The sequence below is a fragment of the Pseudochaenichthys georgianus genome, chromosome 21 (genome assembly GCF_902827115.2).
Source record: "Pseudochaenichthys georgianus chromosome 21, fPseGeo1.2, whole genome shotgun sequence".
NCBI classification, from domain to species: domain Eukaryota; kingdom Metazoa; phylum Chordata; class Actinopteri; order Perciformes; family Channichthyidae; genus Pseudochaenichthys; species Pseudochaenichthys georgianus.
This window is the reverse complement of record NC_047523.1, coordinates 25,103,657-25,128,628: the sequence shown is the minus strand read 5'-3', so window position 1 is coordinate 25,128,628 and position 24,972 is coordinate 25,103,657. Positions and strand designations below refer to the sequence as shown.

Genomic DNA, 24,972 nt, shown 5'->3' with positions numbered 1-24,972 from the left:
GGAAGCATCATTTTTTTTTTTTAAGAACACATTTCTCCAAAGACACCCAGAGTGAGCATCAATTCAAATGTTTAAACATTCACCTGATTAAGGGCTTCACTAAGTGTGTCTGATCACATGATGTGAGTATAATGTGTAGAGGCGATATGTGTTGTATTTCTATGGTATAAAAAGCACAATATTCATGTCACATTCATGTTTACTGGAGGTGGCATTAATAACTTAATCAAGGGAGAGGGAAATGTGTCTCTATGCCGATGTGACAGGTGGTCCACTCCCAGTACTGATGGTGATAATTCATCTCTTCATGATGATCGTTAACAACAGATATGCAGGCAAAGAAACGTTCACCACAGGACGAACAGAAGCACTGTACATGTTTATGCAGGAAATGTAGAAAAATAGAATGAGAGATTTGGTGAAGGAATGTGTGAAGAGGAGAAACGCATCATATCTGTTGGCCCAACAACAGCAACTTGTCTTTTAGCTAAGTGCTGTGCTTCACAATAATGCTGACACAGCCAGAAAGAGTGCATAAACAGGAAAGACAGGGGTTAGAAAGAGAGTGAAGAACAACTAAACAAGGGGGAAAGACTTGAGAGGTGGAGCTTGATAATGAAAGTGGGCCATTGAGAGCTGATCTCCAAATATATAAACTCAAGAGTGGAATGATAGATTTAGAAAGTTCGATTTAAACCTGTTAAAAACCCAATGAGCAGCGTAAATTGGCATTAGGGAATTAACAGGAATAATATTTGGTGATCTTCTAAAATGACAGAGTGCATAGAACGCAAACAGTAACACAATTGTCTTCCTTTCGGATACTATAACACTTCATATATATTACATATAGAGCATTCTGCCCATGCAGCTAACACAACGGTGAAGCATGGAGATGAGTGTAACGAGCCAAAGTTAAAGCAAGTCTGTGACAACAAAGCAGACCGGTTCTGAATACTCTTTCTTCTTCATATCACAAGATCACAAAGAAGACACGAGAAATGTACAATCCTGCTAAAATATCTAGTGAGAGGACCTCTCTCCAGGACCTCAACATATACTGCATCTTTCTTCAATATTGCCATGCACTACATATACTTACAGCTAATCTCTGTCTTAATATATTACACATAAAAAAAAGAAAACAAAAAAAACCATTCAAAATTCTTCAACGTTTACATTTTTTGATTATGTCTTTTTTTCTTTTTTTTTGAAAAACAAACCTGAAACAGTTGGGCTTTAATCGTGCGAGAGCCTCCGCCCGCCGCTAGCTCTACGAGCCGTTATGTCATCAAACACAGCTGCCATCGCAAAATGGAACAAACCGTGCAGAGCGAGAGGGAGAGGCAGGGATTTAAACAGCTTGGATTTACATGTTTCTGGTCTCAGTGGCGAGTCAATCGTCAACAGGGTTTTTCACTACAAACACTGATGTCTTTGTTCTGATTTGCAGAAATGTGCAGGTAAAACAGGGACCCTTGTCTTATCAATTACAGGTAAATATAATGTGTGGCACTTTACAATTGAGGGATAAAGAAGGGATTGTGCCATGTAATTATTTCGGCCCAAACTTCAGATTGAGACAAACTGGTACAAATACTTCCCTCTCATCATTTCTTAACTTGTAAGCAAGATACAAATCAGCCTTTGCAGGACTCTTCACACCTCTCCTTTGCCTGTAGTGGTGAGAAACTGAAGGTATAGGGGCTAAGGGGCAGAAAGGAACAGACCCTACAAGTGAGTTTTAGGGATACTTCAGGGGGGGAAATGTTGATGAGCTGTTAGTTCTGCATCTGTTCAAAGAATTTGTAGGTGGGGTTTTCGTAGCCGTTCTGCTGCATCTTGGCCAGGTGACGCTCCTCTGGAGTCACCGCTGCATCGACCTACAGACACAGAGGGGTTCAGTGTCACACAAAAAAAAACACGATTGTACAAACTAACTGCTGCATTCCTCACACACATCTTTTCAAAACACCCTTTCTTTACCTCGATCACACCGTGATGAATAGAAGTATACTGTTTCTTTCTCAGCATCACCAAGGTGATGACGATGACGGTTGCTATGACAACCCCTCCTACCATAAGTCCAATAATGGCCCCCTTATTGGATCCAACATCCTCAGCGAAAAACACCTGCAATTAATTGGAAAAAAAGAGAACAGAAATAAGAGCAGGGCCAGAAATAAAAGACACCATTATGTGCGTATTGTTGTATTTCAGCTCTTTCATACCAGTTTCTGAGGGTTGACTTCATATCCAGCACTTTGCCTCTCGTCAGTATCTATCCGCACTTTTTGCATCTCCTCTGGCTTCAAGGGTGATACTGAAACAAAAATACACAGCAAATATTTGTTAGAAAAACACATACATGTATAAAGGAATGTAATAACGAAATACATATTGCATTATATTATATTTGTACTGTATTAAAAAAAAAGCTAAAAATATATTTGAAACTCAGCGTTACTTCATTTAGTATGGAAGCCCATTTCCGCCACTTGAAAAAAATAAAATCCCCCATGAAAAGTCGAAATAATGAGATAAAAAGTCATAATAATGAGATAAGAAAGTCGAAATAATGAGATAAAAAGTCATAATAATGAGATAAAAAGTCATAATTATGAGATAAAAAGTCATAATTATGAGATAAGAAAGTCGAAATAATGAGATAAAAAGTCATAATTATGAGATAAGAAAGTCGAAATAATGAGATAAAAAGTCATAATTATGAGATAAGAAGTGCGCATGTGCTGCAGTGGCGCTGTCTTTAAAGGTCCCTTCATCACCTTGCTGCTCTCCACCATGCAAACAGCATCTATCTAGTCCTAAATAAGGTAACTATTACAGGTGACTTTTGTAAATGTTAGATGTTACATATAGCCTATATTGCAGCTAAACTACAACAATGCAGTTCATAGCTTTGACATTACCCGTTATGAACTATAATATATATGCCTATAGTTTTGTGGTAACGTTCACGCCACTAATGACAATAGTGTAGGCATACTGCTGCTGTGAGTTGCTCTAACTCTAACCCGTGAACGTTACTACAAAACTATAGGCATATATATTCTATTCATAACAGGTAATGTCAAAGCTATAAACTGCATTGTTGTAGTGTAGCTGCAATATAGGCTATATTTAACATCTAACATTTACAAAAGTCACCTGTAATAGTTACCTTATTTAGGACTAGATGCTAGGGATGTGCATCTCCATCACTGAGGCCGATGCGATGCGCATCTCGATACGTTGCCACGATACGATACATTAACGATACATTTGAAACACCAGGTGATACGACACGATACGATTCACCCCTGTTGCGATACAGTTCGATACGATTTGATTCAATATTATGCGATTCGGTGCGATACGATTCAACACAATGCAAAAATAATGATACTTCAATTTGGTACGACAGAGGATTTTTGTTTTATTCCTTATATGCAGCAAATCATACATTAACAAAAAAGTGCTTTACATATTTGGCACTGCACATCCCATCATGCCGTTTATTTTTTTAACTTTAAAAGCTCTCCAGAGTACAGTACAATTGTATAACACCTCACAGTTAAACAATGTAAGGATGCATTGCTCATGATTAACAATGTGCAAATAACAGCTACCATAGTGCAATGCCCATACAGCTGCCAGCCTGATGTGCTTAACACTCATCCATAGGCTGACTCACCAGTGAGCAGAAAGCAGTGGGTTCTATATGAACAATAAAAAATACAAATAACCTTTCACAAACAGGTATTTCATAACTGCTTACAGTAAGGAAGACATTTAAATTATTATTGACCGTCACAGGCTGCTGTAAACTAAACACCACTCTCTCTGACAGATCACCTCACTGAGTGATTTAACTCATATGTCTAACTTTAAGGTTTCTCTTTTCAGCCGCAGACCCCATGTCGCCTCTTTATGTGCGTCGCTAAGTTCCTCGTACTACTTGTGTACTTTAAAGCGGCTCGGCATCGTTTACAATTTGCGAGCGATTTTTCAAGTTGACTGTAGTATATAGTGCCGCGCACATATACCATCAGGACGTTACTGATGGGGTGCGGCTGCGGAGTGATACTGTGTGTATGCAAGCCCGCATCTAGGACGGATCTATGTATCATGGCTGTAGACCTGTTGAGTAATAAAGATACCTCATACAAAGTTCTACGGATACCTTATTACTCTCCATGACCTGCGTCAACTATATAGCATAAAGGATTATTACACCGTCTTTCTTGAACAATCCGAAGTGTTGCCAAACGTTTGATTTGTAGGTATTTTTCGGTGCGCTGTGTTTCTCTTTCTCCTCAACTTCCGTGTGTGTTGATAACTGAGACTCTCGGCCTCGGGCGAAGCAAATATCCAAATCAAAGATCGTCTCTGCTGAGCGTTGACGCAATCGATGCATCGCGAGTTCAACCCGGTTCAACCCAAACTGTAGCCGATGTACACTCTTTCAACCGGTGCACTCGCATCTTGAACGTTTATGCCGATGCGAATCGGTGAATCTTAACATCTCTACTAGATGCCGTTTGCATGGTGGAGAGCAGCAAGGTGATGAAGGGACCTTTGAAGACAGCGCCACTGCAGCGCATGCGCACTTCTTATCTCATAATTATGACTTTTTATCTCATAATTATGACTTTTTATCTCATTATTTCGACTTTCTTATCTCATAATTATGACTTTTTATCTCATTATTTCGACTTTTTTATCTCATAATTATGACTTTTTATCTCATTATTATGACTTTTTATCTCATTATTTCGACTTTTTTATCTCATAATTATGACTTTTTATCTCATAATTATGACTTTTTATCTCATTATTTCGACTTTTTTATCTCATAATTATGACTTTTTATCTCATTATTATGACTTTTTATCTCATTATTATGACTTTTTATCTCATTATTTCGACTTTCTTATCTCATAATTATGACTTTTTATCTCATTATTATGACTTTTTATCTCATAATTTCGACTTTCTTATCTCATAATTATGACTTTTCATGGGGATTTTTATTTTTTTCAAGTGGCGAAAATGGACTTCCATAATTTAGTTGATTTAAACTGAGCGTTAAAATAATTATAGTTTTTAACCAGACTACAAGACTACAAGATCTGACATAACAGAACATTTGTACTTTCCTCACATCAGGATTGGTATCAAACATGCAGCCACATCACCCCAAGGTAGGGCTGCTCAATTAATCGTATTTTAATTGCAATTACGAGTATGGCTTGCAAAGATTACGAAAACAACGTAATCGAAATAAAACGATTATTTTTTAATTATTATTATTACTTTTTTTTCAATATTTTGAAACTTAAAGTTCAGGGTAATCAACTGTTAAAAACATACTGTTCACATTTTTTTCTCCAATAAATTGATGTTTTCAAAGTAAATGGATAATCGTTTTTAATAATCGTGATATCAATTATTGACCCAAATAATCGAGATTATGATTTTTGCCATAATCGAGCAGCCCTACCCCAAGGTACATTTAAATAAAAAACTGTAAAGTGCCCAGTCATGTTTAAAGTGCTCACAGTCATACTGGACTCAGAAATGGTCCGAAATACACACAAACACACACTCACCAGGTCGTGTAGGGTGTCCTCTATCTGGAATTGGACGAGCATCAACAGGCTCAACTGCAGGAAAATGAATAAAGAACATAAAAAAAAGCACCTTACATGCCATATCGTGAAAAGTCAAAAAGTCAAATTGATATACATTTGCATTTTATGTTATTCAAACAAGTTTAAGCTATGCCTATACTAAAGTAGGTGTGTGTTACCGTGGTTTTCTGTGTTGACCTGGTTGAAGCTCTCAGGGTGGACGAAGCCCAGTCCGTCCAGGCCGGGCTCCATGGGGGCAGAGCTGTAGGCCTGGTCTGGCATCAGGGCGTCGTTCCCGTAGCTCACTCTGCCGTCCACCTAAACACACAGAGCAACTTTAACAGGGATGAAGATGCACTGATGGACAGTTCCTAGGCCGATTCTGACATGCTATTTTTGGTGCAATTCCATGTGTGTGAAAATGATCATTACATCCAAGTTCCCCTAAGTGTCTAAATATGGACATATTGATGTGAGACTGTCTCTAACTTTCTTTAAGAAGTGGAAAGTCAGTTATCACTCATTGCATTTTAACTGGCTGGTGTGATTATTTGCCCAATACACTAAACTAAAATCTAATTATATCTATCACTGTGAGAGTCTAGACGTTTTTCCCTTCACGTACAGTGTTCTCTTGTGTGACCAAATGTTTCTCCCTTTTTGTTCTCAATAACAGTCACAACTATTTGTGATCAGCTGAGCCATTCAAACAAAATCTCTTCCACCACCTGCTCTCAAAGACTGCATCAACCTTTCTTTGTGTGGGACTTTGTTTCTCTCCACTGTCGGACAGAGAGCTGGTGCAGTTTATACAGGACACACTCCATACATGCGAGTGGGTGAAACTGGACTCACCCGCCCATCGCTCTGCAGAGAGGAAACCTGCTGAGACAGCTCTGCCTGGACTCTCTGCATCAGAACAGCTGGGAAGCAAAAGGAGAAAGCGAGTGTGAGACGCAGCTCGATGATAGATGGTGTGCGCGGTGTGCTGGTTACTGAAGACAAACTAACTGCCATCAGCACACCATCCATCCCCTCAGACATGCTGTTAAAGTGGTTTCTGTCTCACTCAGCACTGAGCTTAAGTCTGTGTGTAACATCAGCTGGTAATAGTAGGTTTGTAAGTTTCATAATTTAACAACTTATCTTTTAAAAATGAAAACATCACACCATGACATAAACATATCAAGCCCACATCTTTAACATTTATTGTTGCTTAGTCTGCTGATTATTTCCCCAACAAATCAATTACTCATTGGTCCCTAACATGACAGAAAAAAATTGAAAAATGCCACAATTAAAAATGCTCATTGTTAAAGGCAATATATTTAAAGTCTTAGTTTGTCCGATCAATAGTCCAAAAAAGGTTTGTATTTATTGAGTTTCCGTTTTTGGATTTTATTGTTATTTAAAAAAATATTTGCAATATATGTATTTACATTTTAGAAGCTGAAACTAGTTTATTGTTGGCACTGTTAAAATAACTTAAACATTTGATCTTGTATCTTGATTTTTGCAGATAAGTATAAATGTTTCTGATCAACACAGTTTTCTAGCTTTAAAACTGATATTGACTCACAACTGTGAAATCTAGAAAGGGTCAAAACATTCAGATATGTAAAAACAAAAAACAATCTATGGAAAAAAAATAGTACTTCATATTTTCTGTGTTTTTCAGCATTTAACTGAATTGGATCTGGTAAAATATTATCAGGTTATAATAATTGTAACTATGATCACTATAATAATATACACAAAAATATGAATCATAAAGCAGTTATTCGTACAGTTAGTAAGAAGCATAGAAGCAGACACTTACAGACTTGGCTCTGGAGCTCGTTCGCCACACTGGGCACTTTGAAGAGCAGACCGACGGACTGATTCATCCTTTCATCGATCACACGTAGGTGGGTCAAAACCTAAAGGTCAGAAGAAAATGAGGAAGTTGTACTTTAATTCATAATTATTATTTTGTTTATCGACATTGATATATCATTTAAGTTTAGATTTGTACTAAGAATTTACCAATAATTTAAATCCTTGAAACACATTAAAAACAGCCTAAGAGTTGTGTGTGTACCTGAGGCCGGATCTGTGCAGCTTTCTTGGGATCGACTGTGCGGACATGCTCGTAATGTTTCAGCGTGTGCTGCCTGTCCTTCTGCTCGGCACGGACGTACTTCTTCAGCAGGGTCAACACCTGACGAGCCTGGGGGGGGGCAGAATCATATAAAAACATTACTGTAATTTGATGTTTTTATTCTATAAATTCCAGGTAAAACTGTGGAATAGTTTGGGAATAGTATTTAGGAAATGTACAGAGACAGCTATAGCTACTCTCTTAATCCTTCATGAAATGAATATCTACCACTCCGTGAAGACACTCGTGATTTTTGGACACATGTGGAGCAAGTGTGTGTGTGTGTGTGTGTGTGTGTGTGTGTGTGTGTGTGTGTGTGTGTGTGTGTGTGTGTGTGTGTGTGTGTGTGTGTGTGTGTGTGTGTGTGTGTGTGTGTGTGTGTGTGTGTGTGTGTGTGTGTGTGTGTGTGTGTGTGTGTGTGTGTGTGTGTGTGTGTGTGTGTGTGTGTGTGTGTGTGTGTGTGTGTGTGTGTGTGTGTGTGTGTGTACCCGTGGAGGGTTGGCCTGCAGGGAGCTGAGGTAATTTTCCAGAGCCAGGCGTCTGTGGCTGTTGAGCAGAGCCTCCACCCGGGCCATGTGGGTCTCCACCAGCTGCTGCCTCTCTCCAGCTGCCTCCCGCTCCAGAGCCTCCACCTTCTCCTGGAAGTGCTGCAAAAGAAGAACATTTTACAATTTGAAATGTTCCCTCTGTATGCCTGATTATAATTACAACCAGTTATAGATATAAGAATCCTCCCCACAAGTGTCACATTTGTTTTGCTCTTGCTTTTAAAATAAGTTATTTCTTTGCCCATTCATTTTTGTAAGAAAAAGTCATTTGGGAGACAACCCTGCGCCAGCAAAAGCACCAAGCGTTTAGGTGAGAAATACCTTGGATATATTCAATTTTGTTTTATAAAGGCAGCCAGTGTTTCGAGGCCGACAGCACAATGTGTTCATTGTGGTGAAATCTTGTGAGCAGCTTAACAAGCATAGCCTTAGAGAGACTAGTTGGGAAGCCAAATTAATATATTCAAAAACACGAAATGGGTGGGCTGTAGGGGATAACAAAGAGTCATCACCAAATAAGAAAATCTGTCTAAACCCACTTTATTAAGTCAAGTCAGACTGAAGCACTCCTTGGTGCACCAGTCAATCCGAACAGTAAAAACAGAGCTACATCTAAAATGTAAACTAAAAGGTCTTTGAGTATGTTTCTCTCAGTGATTGTGGTGTTATGTTAAATGTTTGTTTTTCTTGTATTGTGTCTTAATATTTGTCCTGTTGATGTTGCAAATGGAGCTACTATATCTGACCATTAAAGTATTATCGTTCTTGTTGAAAGCTAACTGTATGGTTGCTGCTCCTAGCAAGAAACCCTTTACATTCACAGCGCATTTCTAGCCCTGTGGATATCAGCTGAGAGGTAATAGGGGAGGCTGCTGCTAAATTCAGTGAATAGCATTCTCCCAGTGAGGGAGAGCAGTTTATTGAGTCATTACAGCTGACAGGAATAACACATATTTACAGCCCAGTGACTTTATTTACAAAAGGTTGAGAATCCTTTAAAACAAATACAGAAGGAGTTGAGATGCGTGTCCTACCTGGATGACAGCTTTCTTGTCAGCACGGGGAAGTTTCTTGGCCTGCCTCTCAGCCTCTTCCCACTCCCTCATCACCTGGACATCAAAAGTGTCACATCAGGGACAGAAGCATTAAAGACCGACAAACTTGTGTGGACACATGTATAGGATGTTAACCCTGACACACAAACATACCTGGGACATCTTTTCACGGTGTTTGGCCTCCAGGCTTTCCTTGGCCTTCTGGAAGTCAGAGTGTTCGTTGTCGTCTCCGGGTGCTTCAAGGTAGTGGTCTACTGCGTCGGGGGGACTGGGGGCCATGGTGGGCACTGGACGACAATTAAGAGGCAGAAATGAAATACAGATCAAGGGAAAACACAAGACAAATGTGTATGAATTATACATGCAGAAAAACTCCAGTGCATCAAAACCACACAATGCAGACTATTAAGGTGACGCACAGACAAACAGTCACCAATGCAAAGTTTGTTGAAAACATACAACATGTTAAGTACATACAGATGGGTTGAACACAGACACAAACAATGATATAAAAACTGACGGGCTATAAGGGGACAAAGGGTGATTAGTTTCCCAGGAGAGTGTTGTCCTTATGTCTATTGCATGTGGGAGCCTGGAGATAAGAGGAAAAGTGCTGAGTCAGGATAAGGGCAGAAGCTGCACTCAAACAGCAAATTAACCCATTAACCCTTAACAGTACTCTCCCTCATTCACCCATACATGACTGTCAACACTCTGCAACACTCAGCTAGTTAGGACATTTTTATGACACCAACAACTAACAGGTCAGACCACTACGGAGCTGCAGCACAGACACAGAATGTGTAGCTGCAAGGCATGCATGTGTGTGTGTAGAAATGCATGCAGACACACTGATATCCAGTGTTCAGAATGTATGCTGGCTGGTCCACATGCTGTAAGGAGTATCAGTTAGTGTCAAAACAGTGAAATGAGAAGTTAAAGAGAGCATCGCGGCTGCTTTACAAAAAGGGAAATGCAATGATCTTCATTTTCCTTTTAATAAAGAGTTCATACATTAACAATTACACTAATGGTGTGTAATGGCTTGTAATTTAAGCTTATTGAAGAAGATGGCTAGTAAAATTCTATCTACTCAACAAATCCCATGAAAATAGTCTGTGTAGTTAAAGCTTGATGCAGTAAAATATAAAAAATTAAAAGCCTTATAGTTAAAACGACGACAGGAATCAGGCTGGCGGTTAGGACGCTTCAGAGTATAGAGGGTTCGGCCCGGGACTTACACGAGGTGCTGCAGACCGCTAGGCAGTACTCCTCTGAGTCAAAGTTATTCCTGTTGCCCCCACAGCCCCCAAACAAGAAGGGAGCACAGCTGCCCTTCTCAGGCAGGAAGTACCAACGCTCCAGCATGGCATGACACGGGCCGGACTCAGCACGAGCCCAACACACGGCTGAGGTATGTACACACAGGCAAATAAAAAAATATAACATAAAAAAAATGAATGAAAAATATGAGATTGTCGATCAACAGAACAACCAACGATGAAAAAAAGGCAGATAAATGAATACATTTGTATCTATATCTAGATTTCTCACCTCGGACGACTTCCTCAACGGATTCAGTGGTGGTGGTGGTGGTGGTTGTCATGGCGATGTTAGCACTGCGCTCATCACTATCCCTTTCGTCAATGACATCGTCCTCATCGTCGTCGTCCTCATCATCATCATCATCATCGCCATCTCCATTCTCATCCCTTTCAAATGTTTCTGTCTCTTCATCGTCCTCTTCATCGTCCTCCTCTTCATCGTCCTCAGTTATGGCTGGCTCTGTCTCTGCTGGGCGAGTCATGCTGCGTGGAGAAGAGGATGTTCATGTATTAACGAATCAGTGTGTACTTCAGAGGGGATGAATGTGTGATGAATGTGTGGGAGTGGTGATACCTGTTATCTGAGTATTCGGTCTCAGCTCCACCCCACCAGACGTCTGACTCCTCCCCTTCCAGCTCAGCGCTGTCGGCCTCTCGCTCCGCCTCCGCCGGACAGCAGACAAACTCCACCCCTCGGAAACGGTCAATACCACACGGCAAAAGCATCCCGTAGTCATGGAGATTCATTGAGCGGTCTCCACAGGACTAAATATAATAATGAGCATTAATGATAACTTCTTATAGAATTATGCACAACACAAAAAAAACATACGACATTTAAACATTTCACAAGGAGATGAAAGTTTATAGTAAAAGCAATGATGCCACACACGAGTTAACACGAAAGAGCGACTATAAAATAACAATAATCTGAACAAATCACTCGCAGATTCAAACATGCCATCAGTGGAGTCTTGTGATTCATTTGCTTGGTCCCTGTGACAACCGTTTTATTTCAAAGGAACATATTGATATTGATATTGAGGACCTTTTTCTCCTCACCTCTTTGGCAACAGTGTGCCAGTGCAGGTGGCTCTCACACTGGTCCATACGCTCCTGGTGCAGGAACTTACACTTGTCAGGAACGAGCAGGGCATCGCTCACAAACTCTCCAACTGAAAAAGGAAGAAGGCCTATGTTAATATCATGTAAATAAACATGCTCAGTAACATTCGAATGATGAACTGGTAAACTGGTTACCCAGGCAGCGGTAGGGAACCACGATGTGGGTGTGACTGCGGCATTGCTTGCGGCCTTTCTTGCACCAGTCCTCGATGCTGATAGGCTGGTTGGCCTCTACAACATTTGTAATCTGCAACTCTGGGTACACCTGGAGAAAAAGTGAGATATTTTCATGTCCTTTGTTACTGCATCTTCCTGTCTACTTGATTTATTTGTCCCTATGTGTTTCTCTGTCACCGTCACTCTGTATAAATACCTCTTGGCAGTACTGCAGGATGCTCTCCTTGGTGCCGATGCAGCTCTTGGTGCCTGAAGGGTCAGACTCCCATTTTCCACTCTGCACATTAATGTGCATGTTGAGCTTCCCGCAGAACATAGCCACCTGGGGCTCAGTTTGCATATCCACAGAGTCATCAGCAGGCACCTGGACAGACAAGGAGAAAGAGAGGACAACAATGATGATGGATGGTACCGAACTGGCTGAAGTATAACTTAAACATAAATATCTCCTGATGCAGCTAATGTATATTTAGCCACTCTCAGTTTATTCCTTTTTCTTTCACCTGCAGTCTTGCACAACATACATCTCTTTCTTCAGGATATAGATTAGTGAATCATAAGGTTAAAGGTCTCTTCAAAATGTATCTATAAAATCCTTGCACATTTAAGTTACTACATACAAGGTAAAGGATTGTATTACTGGTTTAAGCCTGAGCAAGACAAGATTCTCTGATTTATCCCCTTAAGCCTATAAGCCAGACAGCTAAGCATTACAGCCACTGGCCAGCACATGTGCCCTTTTGCTCATCTCCTACATTAAAGGAAGCGCAATGAGTATGTGGAGAAGATCCTATTGCGTCTCATTGCAAAGAGGAGAAACCTTTTGAACCACAGACTATTAAAATCCAGCTGTGAGCTAATGTGAGATAACATATAACCTTCTCTTCAGCCCAACAGTCTCAATGTGCTTTGCTTTCTGGATCTTGTATTTTTCTAGTAGACACTAGAAAAGACTGATGATGCAAGCATGACAATACGCCACCAAGCCATCTGTTGACAATACAACGATTGTTTGTAAAGCTCTGCATTATATTATCTGCCTGTGATTCAGGATGGGTTAACTCATTGTTCCTTCATGCTGAAACTACTCTATTTTCACCTTAATAGGCCATTGTTATTTTTTATAGTTGATTTATTTTGCGATGGGTAAAATAGGAAGACAACTCAGGATGGTAATCCTAAAACTGCCAACTGAGTTGCATTGACACCCTCATGTATCATTGGCTAATCTTTCAAATCATGTTAATGGACACACATATAAGCCAGAAGGCACAGTTATATAAACAAACATGCTATTAATTAATTGCTCCTTTACTTGGTAGTCTTGGATTACACTGAGACAACCAGTTGAAACTAGTCTTCATCAACATGAAAGAAAAAGGTTTTCACAAACTCCTGTTTGACCGTAGGGCAATGTGGCAGCAGGCCACGGCAAAGGTTATCACATCTTAGGGCCTGTGCTGCTCTTTTAATCATTGACTCAGCCTGCAGCCTAAAACACATGCAGGGAAATGAAATACATTTCAACACAATGATTGGATTTACCTAGATTGCATTGGCTATAAAGCCAATCTGACCAGACGGATCATATGATCCTATGAAACATTTCAATCTTAAAATAGCACTCTAAAATACAACTAATATATGTAAATTAATGCACAGGGTGCTCTCAATATGGCATATGTATAGCACCTCAGCATAGTCATACTAGAATGGCAACATGGTTATAATGGAAGGTTCTCTATGCAATATTATAGGCCCTATTCATTCTATCTCCAGTAGATCCTTCAAAAGCTGTGTATTTCTCTCTGGTCCTGCAAAGCATCAGCAACAGCAGCAAGCTGCAGGCGCCATCTTGCTTAGTGTCAAACTAAAAAGGCTGCATCTTTTTCCATTCTCCTCAGCAATATCACACCCTGCAGCTGCAACACTGCTGAACTGGGCCGAGTTGGCCATGACCACGCAGCAGCAGCAGCAGCAGCAGCAATAATAACACATACATTACAATAAATAAAAAATAACGTCTGTATCAGGAGATATAACAAAGTAAGCCTCAACGTGTTGTATGTGTCGGTCGTATCTGGTGTATTTACGGGTTTAAAACACAAACCCAAACTGACTGCATACGTACGACGTTTTTTAGCCACTAGCGGTTGCCATGCCAATCCGTGTACATTTCTGAAAAGAGCTAACGTTAGCTTTAAACCCTTTTAGCTGCATTAGCTAGGTTACTGACAAATAACTTCTTTATACAGCAAGCAATATTGTTACCTTATACATAACTGCGTAAAAGAAACTCCCTCCACTGGATTAACCAAAACATGTCCAACATTGCAGGGCCAAACTGTCAATCACTGACATCTAATGGTAGGCCTTGGTAGCATTGCTGACATTTTCTGGTTAGCCAATTCCTCGCAGTAAATATCTTGTGTAACACTATAAACCTGAGATATTGATGAACGCACACAACAAGATGTTCAAAACTGAACAAGATGTACAAAACTGGACAAAATAACAAATCCTTGGATAACATCAAGAGTGGGCCTCGTCAAATTCCCGTAATATTGTTATCTTTATTAGCAGCCCCGTTAACTGTTAAGATTACACGGCCTTCATGCTGACCGTAACATTTCAAATATAACCATTAAACACGTCTGTATTCTGGTTAGACGGTGGTCGGTGTGGCTACAGGCCCGCAGATGAGCCGCGGAGCCACGGATCCACTCTCCCACTCCCACCGTCTGTGATTTCTCCACGGAAGGCTACTAACCTCGGATGAAAGCGTCAAGGTCGCCACTAGTAACAGCAAAAACGCCGTGAACTCCCCCATGTCGTCCTCCTGGTATCCAGCACCACCGGTACGTTCTCGGTTTTCCCGTTAGAAATAGTCGAAGCAGACGGTGATATGTGTCGACACCAGCTGAACTATTCTCGGTGATCCCTCCCTGTTTAGCTCCCGACTGTGACGGCGCGAGGATGGATGTGTTTGGTTTGGGTGGGGGCGGTGGCTGGGGCCGGGTGTGCGTGGGTATGTGTCCGTGCTTTCATGCCAGGGAAAAGTCATTTGACTCTAAACCTCCACCCATTTTACAATATTATCTTCATACGCAACACTGAAGAAATGATCATTACATGTTATAATATATGTTGTGTTATGTGCTCTCTGAACTAAAAGTCCTGCATTTGAAACCTCCCTTATAATAAGTACAACGTATGTGGGCACAGTAACTTAAAGCATCATAAGTGAAAGTGGCATCTCACTTTGATTTTTCCACCCAGCACTTCCAGTTTTTCACTGTTTGGCTACAGTCACTGGACCAGAAACAGTAATCTGAGAATTACTTTAAACTGTATTGTGGATCTTTTGTTATTATTTTTCTTCTGAGTACTGGTAGGGGTTGAATTATCAGCAATTAATAAAGTTGAGGTTATTTTAGAGTAATAATTAGCTAAAATGTGAGTTAAAGTAGGCTAATTATTAAATGAGGTTCCACCCACCGCTATTCATTATGAGCTTGTCCAGTAACATACTGCGGTCAACTCAGCCGTCTCTCGCATTTGCTTTGCCAAATGAGCAGTTCTTCATTTTTGAGTGCGCGATTAATAGCGTCTTTACGGTAATTGCCGAGAAATAATGCATGTTGTTGTGCTATATTTTTCGATACAAAATATGTTTTACCATAACTTCTTAATAAAACTGACACTGTTGGACTCTAGTTTGACTGCTACCAACAATAAAATGAAGTACTTTAACTGTGTACTTTTTCAGTTATTCTCTGTCATACTCCCCTCCTGAGAACAACATAGCCACTTCTGCTATATTTGATGAGGAAAACAAATATTTTTAGCCATAGTAGAGGAACTAAGGTCCCTAAAAGTTGAGGTAGACCTACCCGAGGTAGAACAAAGCACAACCATGTTTTTTCATTACTTTAATAGGCCTATGTCTAGTTTATGAAATGGATTGTTGTATACACATATTTTACTGCAAAAGTATTATTTCTGGTTAATATTTGGAACTTTCCCATAACCGAAAATAGTGAAAATGTGGGCTCCTCTCTGGAAATAATTTTCAGAATGTCACCAAATTTGGCCTAAATGTTCACAGAGAGGTAATGCATACAATAAAGCAAAGACTATAGCAATACTTTTTACCTTCTTTATAATATTAACACTTAAACACACATAAATCATAGGCGGAAATGGAATAGGACATTTAAAATGCAAAAGGTATGTTTATGCTTTTCTGTCATTTTTAAACTAAAGTGTCCAATCACCCAAACATGTCATTTATATCTACATTACATTACATTGCATTTAGCTGACGCTTTTATCCAAAGCGACGTACAATAAGTGCGTTCGACCAACAAAATAAAAACTTGAAGAAAACAGAATCATATAAGTACATCAGGTTTCATAGAGCAAAAACATTTCAAGTGCCTTTATTAGTATATAAGTGCTTTGTAATAGTTCTATCGCTCGAAGTGGAGTCGAAAGAGATGAGTTTTCAGTCTGCGCCGGAAGGTGTGTAAGCTATCTGCTGTCCTGATGTCAATGGGGAGCTCATTCCACCATTTTGGAGCCAGGATAGCAAACCCACGTGTTTTTGCTGATGGGAACTTGGGTCCCCTTCGAAGTAAGGGTGCAGCATGGTACGCAAGTACCATTGTCTTGAAGTGGATTCTAGCAGTTACCGGAAGCCAGTGGAGGGAGCGGAGGAGCGGTGTGGTGTGGGAGAATTTAGGAAGGTTGAAGACCAGACCAGATCATTTATCGATGACAAGGCAGATACTGACGTATTTGTAATCATTTTAAGATGGTCTGCTACTCCGGAAACTCCAACCACATGTATTACTTTCGCTTCGGACGTAAAAGGATTTCTGGCGCATTGAACGGATTTTGGAAAATGTTGGCTCGTAATGAAGAAAATACCTCTATAGTAGTACACAGGGGAAATTAGAATAAGAAACTCTTCTCGAAATTGTAATAGGCTGCCAAGTTCACAGCATATCCTCGAGACACTGAGTCGCAACATGAGAACTTTCCTGGCAGTGTTTATCGTCTTAACTGTCTCAGCAGGTAAGCCTCAATACAAACCACTCAACATTAACCTCATATCCTGAAGAATTATGACAGTTCCATGTTATCTTCCAATTACCCTAAGTGTGTAAACTACTTCAGCATGTGGACCTTGGACAATACTGGTAGATGTGTAATTCTTATGTTGCATTTTTGTGTTTGTGCTACAGTACGTCTGATCGTTCGTGCGTTTAGTGGTTGCCTAATTTTACATTTCAATGTATTAGTTATTTGCGCAACTTTAACAAAGAAACAGTTAGCAATGAAAACCCTCAAAAATGATCACTTAATGTGAATAAAGAGGAACAAGCCCTGCCTTGAGGTCACGAAAAGGCTTACCATAAATGTAACTTTTGTGCCATCAATTCGTTTTTGTTGTATTTAGGTGAACTGATATGGCTTCCAAACTTTCCAGTGATGCAATTATTTCTGTTTGATTTTAATTATAGGTCCGTCTTTTCAACATCTAACCTACACACAAGGTACAGTGAAAACCCATAAAGAATCACGTGTTTCCATAATTTTGCTGCGACATCAAAATATGACTTTTTTTTTCTTGTTTGAAACTAAACAACTTTATTTTGAATATCTGTAAGACTGGAGCTTCAAATTGTTCACATTTGTCTGTCAATAACTATGTATACCTTTCTGTTTGCCCAATACAAACAAAAGGAAAGTGTGCAGTTAAGGAGTGGCTGTGCAGTTGTTTGAACTACAAATCAGAATGGAGATATCGAATTAGTCAATAGCTCTGATACAGAATGGAATGTTATTAAAATGATTTGAAATGTAAGTAGGAGCCACGTTGTGAGTTCCTTCTAAACACACTGAAAATGTGACCATGGAATAAGGAAGTAAATACAAATAATGTTAAAAGAAACATATTTAAAATGAAATGAAAGCAGACATCAGTGTGTGTGTGATACGTTCACTGCAGATGTATGGTTGGAAATAAAGCTGATGCTATCTTTGTTAGACATTGCAGTATGTCTATCAGGAACAGAAGGTTATCAGGACCCAAATGCAGAATAGAGAGATTGGGGTATAAAAGTATGAACAAAAAGCGAGCTTTATTAATAAAAAGCTGTTCCAAAAAAACACTAGAAAAATTAGAATGGTGGCAGGAATGGAAATGTCGTCGCAACTTAAAATCAGCTGCTGTTTAGAGAAAATGATGAGTTAGGCAACTATGCAAAGAAACACTAAAGTCCTTTAAGATCTGTAATGCGTGCACGCATGACGCCACCCGAAGAGTGTGTGCTGATGTATGTAGGACAGACTATTTATAGGAATACATCAAAGATCACTTACATGTCAGACAACACCAATTGGTCCAGGTGGTCGCCTTATCACAATAGACCAAAACACTCATCAGATGGACAGGATGTCCTGAAAGCCCCCACGGACCTATTGTTTTTGTCACGATCTGTCTGTGTTGTGTTTTGTCTTGTCTTTTTCTGTCTTTGGTTTCCTGTTTTATTTTGAAAAGTGTTCACCTTCTGTCTTGCCTGTTGCTTTCTGTCTGTTTTCCCTCCCTGATTACCCGATTGTGTTCACCTGGTGCCCCTGTGTTTTCTCCTCCCTCCTCACCTGTCTCTTGTTGTTTTGATTAGTCCTGTGTGCATTTAGGTTCTGTGTTTTCTGTTAGTCTTTGTGAGTTCCTTGTTGTTGTTAGACTGTATTCACTGGGAAGAGTTCTGTCTGAAACCTTGAAATAAAGGTATTTTCTGTTAATCTGCATTTGGGTCCTGCTTGCCTCTCTCAACCCTGACAGAAGGAACTCACCAAATATGGGCCCAGCAGATTCTTTTGAGCAGGAATTATTGGATTTTTCCTTTTTTTTGGCTAACTGCTCTGATCGATGGAGGGGAGCGTCCAGGGTTCAGCAGCGAGAGGCAGCTCTGGCAGAGGCGCGCCAGATGGCTACGGAGAAGCCAGGCTTAGTGAAATTCTTACCTCGCTGGATTTTGGATTTCCTCTCGGTGTGTTATCCCCTGCCTGCTAGCCCCAGCCATGCTGGCTCCCTGCCTCCCAATTCCCATTATGACACCACACGCATCGGTGTGTTCCGTCTGGAGTCAGACGCCAGCTCCCCGTGTCCTGTCGGCATTCCGGCCGACTCCAGCCCCCCGTGTTCTGTTGGCGAACCGACCGTCTCAAGTCTCCTCTCAAGTTCCTTCTCAAGTCCCCTTTCAAGCCACATCTCCAGCTCCCTCTCGAGTTCCCTCTCGAGTCTCCTTTCAAGTCACCTCTTGAGTCTCCTTTCAAGTCACCTCTCGATTCCCCTCTCAAGTCCCCCCTCGAGTCCCCTCTCGAGTCCACTCTCAAGTCACCTCTCGAGTTCCCTCTCGAGTCCACTCTCAAGTAACCTCTCGAGTTCACTCCCCAGTCACCTCTCGAGTCCCCTATCAAGCCTCCTTTGAAGTTACCTCTCGAGTTCCCTCTCAAGTCTCCTCTCGAGTTCCCTCTCAAGTCTCCTCTCGAGTTCCCTCTCGAGTTCCCTCTCGAGTCCCCTCTCGAGTCCCCTCTCGAGTTCCATCTCTAGTCCCTTCCCGAGTTCCATCTCTAGTCCCTTCCCTAGTCCCTTCCCTAGTCCCTTCTCTAGTCCCCTCTCAAGGTCACTCTCGAGTCACCTCTCGAGTTTCCTTCTCGAGTCCCTCCTCTAGTCCCTCCTCTAGTCCCTCCTCTAGTCCCTCCTCGAGTCCCTCCTCGAGTCCCCTCTCTAGTTCCCCCTTGGTTCCCCTCTCGAGTCTCCTCTCGAGTCTCCTCTCAAGTCCCCTCTCGAGTCACATCTCAAGTCCCTACCCAATGTCCTGTGCCGTTGGAGGTTCCGCTGGGGGTCATGCCAACTCTATGTCCTGTCCCGTTGGGGGTCCCGCCGACTACTCTTCTGCCGGGGGTCCTGCCAACCCTATGTCCTGTGCTGTTGGAGGTCCCGCCGACTACTGTCCTGCCGGGGGTCCTGCCAACCCTGTGTCCTGTCCCATTGGGGGTCCCGTCGACTACTCTCCTGCCGGGGGTCCTGCCAACCCTGTGTCCTGTTCCGTTGGGGGTCCCGCCGATGACTCTTCTGCCGGGGGTCCTGCCAACCCTATGTCCTGTGCCGTTGGAGGTTCCGCTGGGGTTCCTGCCAGCTCCATGTCCTGTCCCTTTGGGTGTCCCGCCGACTACTCTCCAGCCGGGGGTCCTGCCAACCCTGTGTCCTGTCCCGTTGGGGGTCCCGTCGTCACCTGTCTCGCCGGGGGTCCTACCAACTCCTGGTCCTCTTCCGTGGGGGATCCTGCCGAAGCCTGTCCCACCGGCTCCGGTTCCTGTCCGGCCGAAACGGGTCTTCGCCCTCGGGCCCTGACCCCTGACTCTTCCTTGGATTCTGCCTTGCCCCTGGGCCGTCCGCCCGAGTCCCCCACCTTGGACTCTGCCTTGAACCCGGGCCGTCCGCCCGAATCCCCCTTTTTGAACTCTGCCTTGCCCCCGGGCCATCCGCCCGAGACCCCTTCTGGGTCCTCCGCTGTGCCCCTGGGCTGTCAGCACAAGCCCGTCCTCCAGACCCCCTCAACCCACCCTGCTGGACTTTTTTTGGGACGTCTGGGATCCGTCCCTTGAGGGGGGGGGGGGTGGGGTACTGTCACGATCTGTCACGATCTGTCTGTGTTGTGTTTTGTCTTGTCTTTTTCTGTCTATGGTTTCCTGTTTTATTTTGAAAAGTGTTCACCTTCTGTCTTGCCTGTTGCTTTCTGTCTGTTTTCCCTCCCTGATTACCCGATTGTGTTCACCTGGTTTTCTTCGCCCTCCTCACCTGTCTCTTGTTGTTTTTGATTAGTCCTGTGTGCATTTAGGTTCTGTGTTTTCTGTTAGTCTTTGTGAGTTCCTTGTTGTTGTTAGACCGTATTCACTGGGAAGAGTTCTGTCTGAAACCTTGAAATAAAAGTATTTTATGTTAATCTGCATTTGGGTCCTGCTTGCCTCTCAACCCTGACAGTTTTCTCCAGTTTATATATCGTACTTACTTCCCTTTTTAAGATGCACTTTTCAGATCCTTTTAAATACATATCTTAATGGAGGGTTTTTAGTCATCAGAGTAGAAACAGAGCAAATGTGCAGCCCTTTTCATTAGTGTCCACATGGATTTTTAACACAAAACTTATTTATTCATTGTTTTACTGCATATACAGTCAATGTTTTTTACCTGTTAAATCACCTAATCTGTTTTTTTTGGAGAGGAAGAGACCTCTGCGAATAAGTCTGAAAAGAAAGTCAGCTATCAAGAAATCTTAACCTGACTGCATTAATTATAACAATGGCAGTAAATTACCTGGATTTGTTACTGTTTGATTGAGAGACCCCTAGTGGCAAATCATTACAAAATTCTATTTTTAACAGTGTATGTTAAAAACTCATATTTTGACGAGAGTCTGGAAACTGGATTTACCCGAGTGTACTTTTTCTGTTGTAGGTGAAGATGTAACTATCAATGGCTGTCTCGAACACGATGTCCTTCTGCCATGCGCCTGCTCAGGCAGAAATGAGAGCAGGGAGGTTAGGTGGCAGGCGGAAGACACAGAAGTCTCAAACGGGTCGGTGGTGTTCAAACACACACAGACCGCTGAGGCATTCAATGACAAATACAAGGACAGAGGAAAATCGTTTCTGTCTGAGAACAGAGAAAACTGCTCAATTCTCCTCACCAACATCACAGCAGAGGACCAGCGGAAATACAGATGCATTTTTAACATTGATGAGAGATACCAAAGACCTTTTGTAACTCTAAACATTTATGGTAAGTCATTCATTCATTTTGCAAATCAACCAATCTCTTATTTAACCCATTAACAGTAAGAGTAATACAATCTCGCACAATTGTAACTTTAGTCTTCCCTCAACAGCATGCTACAGTGTTCTTCAGACAGCCAACAGTGTAGGTGTAAATGTTTTCAAGTGTAATGTAAAGGGACGCTACAACATGACAGAGATTGAGTGGGAATTGGATGGAGTGCCTCTGCGAAATTCAATCACTACTAATATAACTCAAAAATACAACCCTGATGATCCTACTGGCCAAATCCAATTCTACAGCCAACTCAATACTACTCTCAACTGGACCTCAGCACCTACATGTCGGGACAAGGCCAAAGCCATAGCAACGTACAACAGCTCTGATTACCATGCAGGTATTTATTTGATTTAATTTATTTCATGAAGGTTGGGACTTATTGTTCAATACTACTCTGCAAAAAGCATTATGATATTATCTGTATCATTCGTCATGCAACATATCTTAAAATAAATAAAGTAAAGTTTAGGATGGGCCATAAAATAATGGCTTTTTTTTGCATTTTTCTGACACAGATGGAAGTATTCGCAGCCAGGACCAACGAAGAAGCTACTACTTTTACATTCCCATTGTGTTTTTGCTTGGACTTTCATTGCTCTTGTGGCGTAGGCCCGTCTCATAGTAAGTGTTTGTCATAATGCCAAAGATCTGATTCTAAAGCAGTTTGTATTTCAGGTGTACTCGTTTAACCACAGTTGCACAACACTTGACACAAACAGCCAAACAAGATAACATAAAGTAAATCAAATGACAAAATATAGGGAGAAAAACAAACGGAATAATACAGAATGTGTTTAATTTGTGTGTACTAAACAAGATGTGTTCATGTGTAAAGGAGAGAGGAAGATAAATATAAGAAATAAATGATAAGGGGAAAAACAGAGTTAAATAAAAATAAGCAATTGTGTTGACATTGGACGTTGTGTTTTATCTTTCCATATCTTCTGTCTTTGATAAAGGAGTTTACCCTGGATACAACAACTTCAAAGGCTAACAAAACAGAAAAAAAAGAAAAGTGAAAGCACCTTCAACCCCACTGTGGTTAGTCACGTGTATGATTCACAATGCCTGCAAATAAATTGTTAACAGGCAGGTTACATCCTGTGTTCATGCCACTCTGGGAATGTGGTTTTCTTTTCTTTTTTAAATGTCCATTTTGTGAACTCTTGTGGATGTTTGTATGAAAAGTCTCTAATACACACAGCAGTTAAGCTGATTCATATATACTCCCGTATACTTTATTAATAAAATACTGTATAAAACAGAGCCATTTAATGATAAAACATGTCTTCCTTCAAATTTAAGATGTTGGACCTTATCTGATATTGCAAGCTTTTGCAACAATCATAGGAAATATGTATTATGTGTTTAGCAACCATATTTTAAATTGTAAATATTATGTAATGTGATTATTTTCAAATATAACACAAAGGTGATATTTTTTTATAGCACAATACAAATACTATAAATCTTGATTTCACATTTGAAATGAAATGCAGAAATGTGTAGAAGGTCTAAGACATGAATGTACCATGGGTGACTTACTGTATACTGTGATTTTCTTGTTTCTTTAACGTTGATGATCAAGTCTCTTCTATTCTTTTATGATGGTGCGTTTATTTTTTTCTGTATATGCCATAACTTCCCTATACATAGTTCACTAAGTACAGATTTGTAATACTTTTGTAAATAAATAGGTTATGGTCATTGTTTGTAATATAGTACATCAAGGTCTGGGACAGTTTTGTGACATTTAGAGGTCTGATACCGAAAACGAATGTCTGCGAATAATGGTTACATACCAAACAAGCACACAATGATTAATCTTTCCAAGTCTGAAAAGAAGTTGGTGCCCTGCATACTGTGTGAACTTTCCAACAAAGGTTTAAAGTTAAACATTTCAAAATGCTTTGCTGGGTCCAGTACTGACCAAGAAGGCAACGCAACCAATAACACCACTCATCCGATCCCTTTACTGGCTGCCAGTGGCTGCTCGAATCCGCTTCAAGACACTGCTTCTGGCCTACCGTGCTGTGGGATCCAGGATATGGTTAAACCATACACTCTAGCACACACTTCTCTCAGCTAAATGAATGTAATGTAATATTTTGTAATGTTTTGTCAGAATAAGTAAACAAGCCTTAAACCCTTTTGTCTTTAGACTTTCAGTTGCTAAATCCTAATGTTGTTTGTATCCTTTCATCATTGTTACTTTCTTTCTATCAATTGCTTTGTTGTGTGCGTGTTGACCTTTATATATACAGTCTATGGTGTCGACATGATACCGTTACATTTAGTTGCTTCACTGCATTCTTGGGGAGTTTGTCACTGTTGAATACATTTCATGTTGTGACTGGTTAATGGAGCTTATAGGCAGACAACTAAATCAGCAACAATATCACAGAACATTTTCATGGATTTCAACAATTTCAGATAAGTTCATGACTTCAAACTGATCAAGTAAAAACTCCCTTCCTACTCTTTGATCTCATACATACCTTCAACAGCCAGCACTACCTTGTAAATACACACCATTCACATTTAAATTAAATAAGTTATAAATTAAACTAAATCTAACAGTCATAGCTGTAAAAATATAGATCATGGCGTCTTCTCATAATAGAAATATGTACATTTGTGCTAGCCTTAGCCAATCTATCATAGAAGTTATATTCCAAAAGTAAATTATATCAAAGGGGGGCTTCCTTTGTGACACTCAAGACTTACAAAAAAAATGTGTCAATGTTAAATATAATGTCACGTCACAAACGTCTTGGCAGATGGAAGGAACAGCTTTGTGGAATATGTATTTATCTAATAAATATAAAATTAATTTAATGAAAAGTAATCTGCTTTATGAGAAAATAACCCATATTGATGATAAAGGTTAGTGATATATTCATTGCCTGCCCTAATCCAACAATATACATGTAAGTGTAAAACATTCTAAGAAATAATTATTTAACCTTTTTGATTTACATTTCTTGTAACGTCTAGATCTAAATGATATACTATTACTGTGTAAAAATAAATGAGAAACAACATCACCGTGTACGTCA

General features: G+C 40.6%; 2 protein-coding genes across 4 annotated transcripts; one reads left to right on the top strand and one right to left on the bottom strand.

Moving 5' to 3' along the window:
* Nucleotides 1–366: 366 nt before the first annotated feature.
* appb (amyloid beta (A4) precursor protein b) lies at nucleotides 367–15,002 on the bottom strand. 2 transcript variants are annotated; one of them, XM_034110082.2, is made up of 18 exons: nucleotides 14,774–15,002; nucleotides 12,200–12,367; nucleotides 11,962–12,091; nucleotides 11,764–11,876; nucleotides 11,276–11,466; nucleotides 10,931–11,184; nucleotides 10,618–10,785; nucleotides 9,530–9,663; nucleotides 9,356–9,430; nucleotides 8,262–8,420; nucleotides 7,714–7,842; nucleotides 7,453–7,552; nucleotides 6,489–6,556; nucleotides 5,813–5,951; nucleotides 5,613–5,666; nucleotides 2,232–2,323; nucleotides 1,987–2,133; nucleotides 367–1,883 (listed from the first exon to the last, which is right to left on the bottom strand). In XM_034110082.2, exons 1-18 carry the CDS (start codon nucleotides 14,831–14,833, stop codon nucleotides 1,782–1,784), a joined length of 2,283 nt encoding a protein of 760 aa, XP_033965973.1. In that variant the 5' UTR covers nucleotides 14,834–15,002; the 3' UTR covers nucleotides 367–1,781. The 2 variants fall into 2 exon arrangements, with proteins under 2 accessions (XP_033965973.1, XP_033965974.1); XM_034110083.2 differs by lacking the exon at nucleotides 10,618–10,785 and having other exon boundaries at nucleotides 14,774–15,001.
* A 1,578-nt stretch (nucleotides 15,003–16,580) lies between these two features.
* LOC117466712 (putative cuticle collagen 80) lies at nucleotides 16,581–24,062 on the top strand. Of its 2 annotated transcripts, XR_011645142.1 has the most exons (6): nucleotides 16,588–17,082; nucleotides 17,532–17,564; nucleotides 21,536–21,859; nucleotides 21,966–22,250; nucleotides 22,429–22,534; nucleotides 22,873–24,062. XR_011645142.1 is itself a non-coding variant. In XM_071207029.1 (3 exons), the coding sequence occupies exon 3, from the start codon at nucleotides 19,891–19,893 to the stop codon at nucleotides 20,683–20,685; it is 795 nt and encodes a 264-aa protein (XP_071063130.1). In that variant the 5' UTR covers nucleotides 16,581–17,082; nucleotides 17,532–17,564; nucleotides 18,857–19,890; the 3' UTR covers nucleotides 20,686–20,694. The 2 variants fall into 2 exon arrangements, 1 of the variants encoding a protein (XP_071063130.1); XM_071207029.1 differs by lacking the exons at nucleotides 21,536–21,859; nucleotides 21,966–22,250; nucleotides 22,429–22,534; nucleotides 22,873–24,062 and adding an exon at nucleotides 18,857–20,694 and having other exon boundaries at nucleotides 16,581–17,082.
* The last annotated feature ends 910 nt before the right edge of the window (nucleotides 24,063–24,972 follow it).

Excerpts from the sequence above, each read along its gene's own strand:
- LOC117466712 (XM_071207029.1), top strand. The coding sequence starts at position 19,891 with ATGTCCTGTGCCGTTGGAGGTTCCGCTGGGGGTCATGCCAACTCTATG.
- appb (XM_034110082.2), bottom strand. The coding sequence starts at position 14,833 with ATGGGGGAGTTCACGGCGTTTTTGCTGTTACTAGTGGCGACCTTGACG. Across the intron at positions 9,664-10,617 it reads AGCGGTCTGCAGCACCTCGT|TGCCCACCATGGCCCCCAGT; the intron begins GTAAGTCCCGGG and ends ATTGTCGTCCAG. Across the intron at positions 9,431-9,529 it reads ACCGTGAAAAGATGTCCCAG|GTGATGAGGGAGTGGGAAGA; the intron begins GTATGTTTGTGT and ends TTTGATGTCCAG.